This window comes from Leguminivora glycinivorella, chromosome 21 (genome assembly GCF_023078275.1).
Source record: "Leguminivora glycinivorella isolate SPB_JAAS2020 chromosome 21, LegGlyc_1.1, whole genome shotgun sequence".
NCBI classification, from domain to species: Eukaryota; Metazoa; Arthropoda; class Insecta; order Lepidoptera; family Tortricidae; genus Leguminivora; species Leguminivora glycinivorella.
This window is the reverse complement of record NC_062991.1, coordinates 14,925,296-14,935,734: the sequence shown is the minus strand read 5'-3', so window position 1 is coordinate 14,935,734 and position 10,439 is coordinate 14,925,296. Positions and strand designations below refer to the sequence as shown.

At 37.5% G+C, this 10,439-nt stretch overlaps 1 protein-coding gene across 1 annotated transcript; it reads right to left on the bottom strand.

Annotated features, from left to right (window-relative positions):
* Window positions 1-6,670: 6,670 nt before the first annotated feature.
* LOC125237335 lies at window positions 6,671-8,245 on the bottom strand. The gene is made up of 2 exons (XM_048144329.1): window positions 7,960-8,245; window positions 6,671-6,873 (listed from the first exon to the last, which is right to left on the bottom strand). Exons 1-2 carry the CDS (start codon window positions 8,189-8,191, stop codon window positions 6,671-6,673), a joined length of 435 nt encoding a protein of 144 aa, XP_048000286.1. The 5' UTR covers window positions 8,192-8,245.
* Between the last annotated feature and the right edge of the window lie 2,194 nt (window positions 8,246-10,439).

Genomic DNA, 10,439 nt, shown 5'->3' with positions numbered 1-10,439 from the left:
AGATTTGCTTATCACTCCGCGAGTGTGATGAAAAACATTGTGTACATTACGGATGGCTTACAAACTCGAGTTATCAAAGCCCTCCACATTCGGCGTCGGGCTTAAAACAGCCTCTCGTTCGTAATCCTTCACTTTCCGCCCTGAATACACAATGTGATATTGTATTATATAATATAATTATGTACTCTTATTATAGTTGCTTGTGTGTTCACAGATGCTACAGCTAAGTGCTATGAACCTCTAAGAAAAGGACCATGTACTAGTGATGTCAGAAGGTATCCATCAAGATATATTATAATACAAAACTTAGCCTAAACATCCTGAAAATGGTTATTTGTTTTTCACCACATCATTAACTAGTAAAGGTTTACTTTGTTCTTTGAAAACAGGTAGTTAAATTGCATATTATCCTTCTTTATTTGTGACAGAATGTTGTTTTAAATGTAATTAGAGTACCTATCGGTTGATGTTCTTTATTTAACAACAATTATAAACTTAAAATACTTCAAAATAACTATACAAACACTAAATTATAACTGGCAATCTGCTCAGGAAATTAACTTGAGACAGCTGTCAAAAGGTTACACACTTTAGAAAAAAAGTTCAGTAGGGATCCACTATTCAAAGTACGATACTCTGAAGTGATAAGAGAATCTAGAACAGCTTGGTTACATAGTTCCCGTGACAGAAACCGACCAAAACAAAAGGAATCTAGTTAGCTCATCATGCCGTGATTTGCGAGGACAAGGTCACTACCAAAATCAGGGTCGTATTTGATGCTTCTTGCAAATATGACTGCTAAAGTTGCCGTCAATAAAATTTGTGAACAATGTAACAAACCTTGTAGTCAAAAAATTTACATTCTAACTCATCAGATACTGGCTAAATCTATGTGTTATTTTATCAATTCATCTCACATTATGTTCCTCATTCCTCAACCTTTAAAATAATAAAATTGCGCTAATATATTGATATTTTATAAAATAGTTTGTTTACATTGTTGACAATTTCTATAAACGGCGATTTTAGTGTCGGTTGCCGATATCTTAAAGTAAGAAAATAAAATGTACTAGCATATAGATTTCTAAATTAAGCCATTTCTTTGTCACTCTTAATAGTTTCATAATGAAATTATGATATGGATGTAGATATTGTAGATAATATAACATTTTGCATCGGTGCGGCTATCATATTTTGGTCCTTTTTCCAGGATAGTCTTCATCAGGAAAAAAGGCAAATGCCGAGCCGTCGACTACGGCATGTGTGACGTGAACGACGGGAAAAACTTCAAGACTCCTGCAGAGTGCAGAGCAGCTTGTGCCGGTGTCGGAAAAGAGCGAAAATAATAACCTAATCACAAAATTAAAATTTGGAAAAAACCCCGACTGCGTCATAGTGGACCTATTTTCATGAAACATGGCTAAGAACACTCCCGACTAACTCAGCTTTCAGAAAAAAAAACTAACTAAATCGGTTCATCCGTTCGGGAGCTACGGTGCCACAGACAGACACACACACAGACAGACAGACAAACAGACAGACAGACAGACACGTCAAACTTATAACACCCCTTCGTTTTTGCGTCGGGGGTTAAAAAGAAAAATCGTGCGTGGACTTCCTCCGCGCGGGAGAAGTGAAACTTCGTGATGTGTTGCTTTTCAATACTGCGCATGGTAAACATACTAAAAAAATCGTTGCGTTATGTGAGATTCGAACTCGCAACCGCCATATTTATTTGCTGAATCGTAGTGTTTGTTATAGTTGGTTAAATAACTTTTTTCAGTAGCGACATATGGTACTACTTTACAATCGGGTAATTGGGATTATTTAGGTATCATTTGCTTTAATAAGATACTAAAAGAAAATGTTTTTGGTTATAACCAAGGACGATATATACCATGACACTGTTTTGCAGCCTGGAAATGGCGAAAATCATAATGTCCCCAAATATTTTTACGCGTTTTTATTATTTATAAGAATATTTTAATATCATGATATCACCTCAATTAAATACACATTTACTTAAAAAAATTGTATGAATCTTCAGTGTAGTTATGATATTATTCAATAGGTGGCGCTAAAACATAGAAGTAGCTACGATTCTTAGTATGAAGATTGTCAGTCCTATATAAATCATCCTTGGTTTTAGGCACTGGTCCCACCGCGAGCTAGAAAGCTATGAGCTATCGACTATAAAAACGAACAAAAGATAAGCACTCCCGTGCAAATAAAAGAGACACGGCGATATTGATAGCTCACCGCTGGGCGAGTAACTATAAACATCGTCGTGTCTCTTTTATTTGCACGGGAGTGATTATCTTTTGTTCGTTTTTATAGCCGATAGCTCATAGCTTACTATCTCGCGGTGGGACCAGTGCCTTATACCTTTACCTACATTAAATTGGTATACTGATTTTGGTGATCATTTAATTTAATTTAATTTAATTTCGTGTATGAAAGTATGTGTAATTTGGTGTTTCGCTTACCTACAGATTTTACAGTGCTGGTACATTTGTGTATGTTTTGTGTACTCGTAACGTAAGAATATTGGTGGTATTAATTAACTCTAACTATATTAAATGATAATATAAAAACATTATACGTGTTTTAATTGATAGCTCAGATTTATTTCATTAAGGGCCAGTTGCATCAGCCACATTTGACAGACACATCGCACACCTAGATCAAAAGAGTATTAACTCAAAAAAACACTTTTTTCAAAAAAGATAAAAATGTTGTTTTGGAAAAACTAATTAAGATACAAGCTCTTTAGTTAAATTTTATGTCACAGGTCTAGTTCATAGGTTAATTGTTTTCTAGTAAATAGTTTTAAATTAAGTAAGTGAGTCTACAAATGCATTTTCCTAGTTGTTACAGTTTTTACGAATTAATGACGTTTCATTGTCTTAATAATTTTTAGTTAAAACTGTTTTGCACCTTACTTTTAGAGTTAATTTATTTTGGTGCAATTTAATATGTCAGTGCACAATTCATCAAAATAGGAGTACAAGTTAGAGTTGAATGGTTTATAAGGAAAATTATAAAAAAAAACTTTATATTTTGTTATACAATATATTTATTATTTCTTATTATCAACTTATGTTACCTCTACGATAATCGTAACAATATTCTTACCTTAATTGTAGAAAAAATACTTAATGTACTCTCTTCTTTTTGAGTTATAGATAAACTAAAATGCTTTAAATACTAATTATCACAATTACAACACTACTGTAGACTTTTCGGAAAAAAATAAAATGATTACAAGCATTTACTTTATACTTAAGCCGTGGCTTGCGTGGGCGACGGTCGCGCGACGGCGATGCGACGCATACGAAATGAAACCTTATCGATATGGAAGTATGAGACGCGACGGCGACGGTCGCGCGACCGTCGCCCACGCAAGACACGGCGTTAGAGATCCTAAACCTTATAGATTTATTAACAATAAAACCCTTACTGTATTAGAACATAAAGTACTCTTACAATCAATGCAGTCTCATAATACCTATGGCATAAACGAGATAAAAAAGTAATCAAAATCAACAGTACCTACTAGTAACAAAATTAAAAACTTTATAAAATAGTTAAATCAAGAATAGGTTATTAGATAAGTATATCGTACTCTAAAACATTTTTATAATAGGATTCGTAATATTGGCCAGGAATAGCATATATATTATATATCAATTAAATATTGTATGTCTTTCTTTTTCGCAGCCGATAGTAGTATTTTATGCAAAAGTCGTTTAATGGAGGTCAAAACAGACGAGTGGCGTGGGTAACAATAACAATTTGAGGCGAAGCCGAAAATTGTTATTAAGACGCCACGAGTATTTTTTGACTCAGTTAAACACCGTTGCATACAATACTTTTTCTACGACCAGGCACTTAGTTTTTAAGTAATTATCTTGAATAACTTTCGTGAAATTCACACTGTTTCCTGTATTTTGACGCAAAGGTTTGCACTGTCAGCTCAGCTGCCCAAAGCCTTCCCGCGCATGCGCGCAATATCTTTTTAACAATCCGTTGCCATAGTTACAGAGGCAAACAATTCGTTTTCAGTTTTTTCAATACTGCGCGCATGCGCGGAAAGCCGACGGACGCTGGCTTTGGGGAATAAAATAGACTTTTATGCAGGGTTTGAAAAATCTGTGCACGACCCTTTAAATGACGAATAACAGTTCGGGAGTAGAAAAAGGATTTTTTTCTGTGTATCTCGCTGCAATTCCCTGGAAATTATCTGCGAGTGATTAAAAGCACTCCTGGCCGATTGACGAGTTTTAGGAGTTATCGGAATGATCGGGAACATGACATCACAGTCGGCTGATAGTTTTGGTTCCGATTGAGCAGTGAACACAGGTAAATCGTCTTCTAATGTGTCTTTCATCTGTTGTGATTCTGTGTCATAAGAAGGAATATTACGGGTAATATTTTCTTTTCCAGTTTCCGTGACCATTTTCACAAATAAACGTTCACGGCCTTTTATTTTCCTAAAACAAGCATTTATAATAATTAATGTTGACACCTTAACCATGAAAAGCGTATTAACTCATAAATTATTCATTTTAAAGAAAAATAGCAATTTAAAAAATATGCCATAAATTTAATTATGTTCTATAGTCATAACACGGTTTTAGGTAACTTAAAGGGGGGATCTAGCCCTATTAATTGAAAAGAAAATAAACTTTAAATTATGATTTTGCAAAACTGATGCAATTCAAAATCAAAAACTCAAAGCATGAAAAAAGGCGCAACTCGAAATAATTAAAAATAAATAACTTGCCTGGGTCATCTAAACAGTGTTAACTTTAATTTAAACTCATTGGTTGCACGGCGTCAAATCACCAAAACAGCAGCAACTCGTAATAATACTTAAATAAACACACTATCAATTCAGATAAATCGTTTCAACTCGAAATACTACACTTTTAAATAAAACCAGTAGCATGTAGTCAACGTTGTGGTCAGTCGGCAACTGACGATGCGACGGTCTTGCGGGAGGGGGTGAGGCGCCGCCGCGTCAGTTAAAGGGCCCTACAGAGCCATCTCTCGGCGAGTTTCTGCAGCATTTTTGGTTCGGTTTTATTGACTTACGCGGCATTTTTCGTAGATTACGAATATACTAGTAACTCAAAATACATAAATTTTGAGTTAATACTGTTTTGATCTAGGTGTGCGACATCATCGTCACGCAGCAGACGTCTATGGAACTTCCCATTCAATCAAGTTTAACGAACGCTTTAACGGTGACAGACGGTTTGATGCAACCGGCAATAAGTCAAGTAAATTCTAAGATGACAAAGTCGTTAGTCCATGTATACTTACTTACATATCTATAGTTCAGTCAAGATGGACTATGCTTTTAGCTGGGCTAGCAAGTCAATAATAAAATTTAAAAATATAAAATGTAAGTTTAAAGTTATTCACGTTAGAAAATACACATATCTACATACATACAATCACACTTGTATCTCATAAAAAAAACGTCGATACTAATTCTATTATTATCCCAAAATTACATTGTATTCTTACAATACATTGTATTGTATTGTATTGTATTGTTTTTGGATTTCTTTCAACCCCTTTTTGCCAAGAGTGGCACTGAAACTTAGTAGTTCATGTGCTCTGCCTACCCCTTTATGGGATACAGGCGTGATTATATGTATGTATGTATGTATGTAATTACATTGTACAATCGCCCTCGAGTAGGGAAATTGTAGTTGAGAGAATCTAACAATCTATGTCAGTGAACGCGAATCAAATCGAGAACCCAACTCACCCTGTCTCCGCTCGGCGAACAGCTGGTTGGCACCGACTCTCCTCGATGGCGGGCTGGTGCTGGAGACGTCGCGGTGAGGGCCTTGATCACCTCAATCGACAATTATAGCGAGTTTTTGATTTTCGCGACGAACGAGCTTGCGCACAGGGCAATGAGCAGCCATCAATTCGAAAAAACTACCCTACGTACTGTCGCTAATGGATATGCGTTCCATTTTACGATATACGAGAAAGGATATGAATTTCAAAATACCTAAAAATATACCTAAACTAAAGTAAGTATGGTGTCCGGATCGATTATAAATCCTTGAGAAATTTGGAAAGTCTAGCGGCTGAAGTCTAGGGTGCAGTGCTCTTAGTCTAATACTTACATCCATAGAGTATATTGAATAGTATGGTCAAAGACCTATATAACTTATATATTAAGACAAACTTAAGACTTAAGTATATAAGACTCTATTCTCATTGGTATGGTATAGAGTTATCAGTCAAGGGTGCGTAGCCGAAAGGCACAAACGCTCACGAAACGAAACGCTCGTAGATATCTATCTCTATCGCTCGTGCATATTGGCGCGACAGAGCTCCTACGTTTCGTTTTCGTTTCACGTCGCAGAAATGCCATTCGGGTACGGCACAAGATTTTAGAATGCAGCGCCATCTATTATTAAGTTACAACAACTTTACATGTGACTTTCCACGCTAAAAATTCCTTCTAGCACATAAAACACGTGGACCCTTTAAACATGGAACGCAACATATCAATAGCGGGATTTTTAAAATAGGTTTTAAGAAAAAGAGGTACGATAATGACAAATTATATATCTTCAAAAGTATAATTAACTTTTCCTTTACATTGTCCTATTCCACGTTGAAACCTACGAATGTAACTTTAACATGGCTTTTTCTCATCCTCATCTTTTTTTGCTTTTGGATCTTCCAGGGCTTTGAAACAAGGGTCCGGTACACACGCATCTTTGGCATCCTCTTTAGGGGTTTCATCATCTGTCTCTTTCCCTTTCTTTTTTGAAAATGCTTGGCGTGGGTTTGGAGGCATCGTTCTTTCTTTTTCGCATGTTGGTGCAGTGTATTGATCTGAAATTGATAAAGCTTGAAATGATAAAACTACTGTGAGACACTGACATAAACATGTATAAGTAATGACGGTCGCAGCGAGCTGCGGCAGGCAGTCTGCGTCGGACTACCATCGGCATCGAGCGTGCTCAATGAAAATGCTCTTCGTTAGGGAGCGAAACATGTCGAGCAACCTTCTAAAATTTTACGTGAGTTACCTGATTTTACATGTTTAATAAAGCTTGAAAAGATGTATTGTCAGACCACAGGTGAAAATAAGATGTTAAGGAAATAAAAAATATTTGTTTGGAAATAGCTTTTGCCCGCAGCTTCGCTCTTAGAAAGAGACAAAAAGTAGCCTATGTCACACTCCATCCCTTCAACTATCTCCACTTAAAAAAAACACGTCAATTCGTCGCTCCGTTTTGCCGTGAAAGACGCTCAAACAAACAGACGCACACACTTTCTCATTTATAATATTAGTACGGATAAAGATACATAATAAAGAAATGTAATTAATAACTAGTACACCAAATACTAGTAGGATGCCGTGCGTGCGTGCGTGCGTGCGAGTGTGCGTGTGTGTGGGAGGTGCGTTGCCGGCCTTTAAGAGAAGTGTACGCTCTTTTCTTGAAGGTCGTATCGATTTAAATTTATTCAAAAATGGATGAATAAGTTGCATTTTATCCACACGTGGGGTGAATCTGATGCAAATGCTTATGTCGATGGGATAATAAGACTGCCTGCATCATCCTTCTTGCGTTATACCGGGTTTCGCCACGGCTCATGGGATCATGGGGTCCATTGACAAGATCCCAAGATTTGGCGTAGGCACTAGTTCTACGAAAGGACTGCCACACCTTCCAACTCGAAATATCAAATGACATTAAGTACATAAGTTCCGAAAAAACTCGTAGGTACGAGCCGGGGTTCGAAGCCACGACCCCCGGATTGATAGTCGCACGCTCTTACCGGCATTTTAATATTTATTTATGTCTTGCAATATTTCTTTATTAAATTGTGGCAATCTTTGGGGGAGGCCTATGTCCAGCAGTGGACGTCTTTCGGCTGATATGATGATGATGATGATGATGAAATAAAACGAACCTGGGCATGGTTGCTTGATTATCCTTGCTTGTTCATCATCTCGGTTCTTTGCATTTACTGATGATGATGATTTACTGGCTGACTGTTTTTCATCCTTGGATCCCTTTGGAGATTCCCCTTTTTCTATCTTCACTTCACATGGACTATTTTTATCATCGGATTTGTTCGCTGCCCCTGCACAGTTAAAATCAATCTCGCATGGATTCTCTTCAGTTTTTTCTGGGTTTGGCATTTTAGTGATAGTTGTTCTGATCCTGTTGCTTTGTACTTCAATTTAGAACATTTTTGGAATAGTTATTTTGTGATTTCTTCGGAAGAATCTTTTGGAAAAATAAACTAACATTTGGGGATGATTTGGGAATTTCTATTGGTGTGTCAGTCTTCTGTGGCGTTTTAAATATGGATAATAGAGAATACCTCTATTCTCCATGGTTTCAAGTTTGGTTTTAAGCATGTCACACACCTCACAGACATAATAAAAAAAAAATCTGGCATGCATTTTACAGCTTGACAAAACAATTTTTTTTTCATCATAGCAACACTTACTTTTCCTATACAGAACTGTCAAAATAGTTGCCATATGTAAAAGCTTTATTATACTAATATTATAAATGGGAGTGTGTGTGTCTGTATGTTTGTCCGTCCTTTTTACCGACGAATTGTCGTGATATTTTAAGTCGAGATAGTTGAAGGGATGGAGAGTGACATAGGCTACTTTTTATCTCTTTCTAACGCGAGCGAAGCCGTGGGCAAAAGCTAGTATAATATAGATGGCAGCACCCCTAGTACTTTCCATATAAAATTATTTATTTAAGTTTAGATACATTATAATAAAACATTAGGGACATAAAATTATCTTACAATAAAACTAAACTATTAAATCTAAAATTAAACTAAAGTAAATCTAAAAACGGCCCCTGTGGCATAGTACCGAAGACGCTGGCAGCATTTCCTCGCTGGATTGTCAAGCTAATACGCTGAGCGAGGAAGCTGCCAGCTCTTCGGTCGCCGGTGGCGTCTCTTAGTCTCTTCGATAAGTCCTTGAAGAGACTCAGAGCGCCAGGGCCCCACGGACCAAGGGTCTCGACGCCGAAAGGAATAAAAATATATTCGGCGCCGAGACCGTTGTATTTTCCTACCTTTATTTTCTCGGCCGCCTCTGCTGCTGCCGCTGCCCTCACAGCGGTTCGGTGGAGATGAGACGGGGCCAGTGTGTCAACGCAAGTTGCGTCCCAAACCAGCACCCATCCCATATTCCACGGAACCAACGACATCCCATCCGGTCTCTTACCGTCCGTCCTGGATATGCCGGTCGGCTGTAAAAGGGCCGGCACATTGACTGACGCAAGAGACTGGCGGATCACGTCGTTGAGGGCAGCATGCCTCGAGAAGCGGCCAGCGCTTCGTTGGCAGGAAAGGCCGTGGTGCCCAAATCGGTCAACCTCATATTATTTTGACTTAATAATATAAATGGAAAAATGTGTGTGTCTGTCTATTTGTCCGTCTTCCACGGAGAGAGTAGAGATAGTTGAAGAGATGGAGAGTGACTTAGGCTTTTCGAGAGCGTAGCTTTTTTCGACAAAACCGGGAAAGGGTAACTTTGTTTTCCGCAGGGCTTGTAATGTTGTAATATGACCCTTTCCGGGCGAAAGATAAAAAATATACAAAATATTAAGTAAATTGATTTATTGCATGTTCGACGTATCGTATCTTACACTGTGTTTTAGGCAAAGAATTTTCCGTATTCTTGGAGCTGCAAAGCTTGCTTCTAGGGTTCTTTCTGGGCTCTGCTGATAATATTCACATCTTCTTCATATTAAAATAGAACTTTATTACTAAGGCGTATGTTTGTGGCATTTATTTGGCTTGCGTTAATTCTTATGCTCAGATCTTTCCGAAGGACTTCTAGGCTTACTCTTCCTTCATCATCATCATCTTCAAATATATCTAAATCTTTTCTGGGTAGCGTGTTCATAACTTACATTTCTTTAGTTTATTTGCACATGTTGAACTATCTTTCATCATCTTCAAATAAATATTCATCACTTAGGCGTATGTTTGATTGTTTGTGTGACACTTATTCGGTTTACATTGCTTCGTATGCTCAGATCTTTCCAGTGTCAGCACTATATCGCAGATTTACAGGCTTACATATCCTTCTGGTTCTTATGTTATCTTTGTTTCATTGGGTCTGCTGATTTTGAGTTAGTCTTCATCTTCAAATAAATCTCTATTACTTAGGCGTATGTTTGTGGCACTTATTTGGCTTGCACGGTTTCTTGGGTGCAGTCTGTTCAGTTTTTTCCGAAGTGTCAGCACTGCTTAGTGGGTTCTTAGGCTTACACGTTTTATTACATCTCCTTCTAGGGTCTGCTGATGTTGTTGTGCAATTTTTCTTTGCGGTGTGACATTGTGGCCTGTTGCCGTGGGGGTTGGAGAAATCGTGCCCTGACATGGTTCTTATTTTTAGTTAGTTTTTC

What these genes read in the sequence shown, in the direction of transcription:
- LOC125237335 (XM_048144329.1), bottom strand. Translation starts at nt 8,191, where the DNA reads ATGCCAAACCCAGAAAAAACTGAAGAGAATCCATGCGAGATTGATTTT. An exon ending in AATCAAGCAACCATGCCCAG is followed by an intron (nt 6,874 to 7,959) that starts GTTCGTTTTATT and finishes TATCAATTTCAG; the next exon opens with ATCAATACACTGCACCAACA.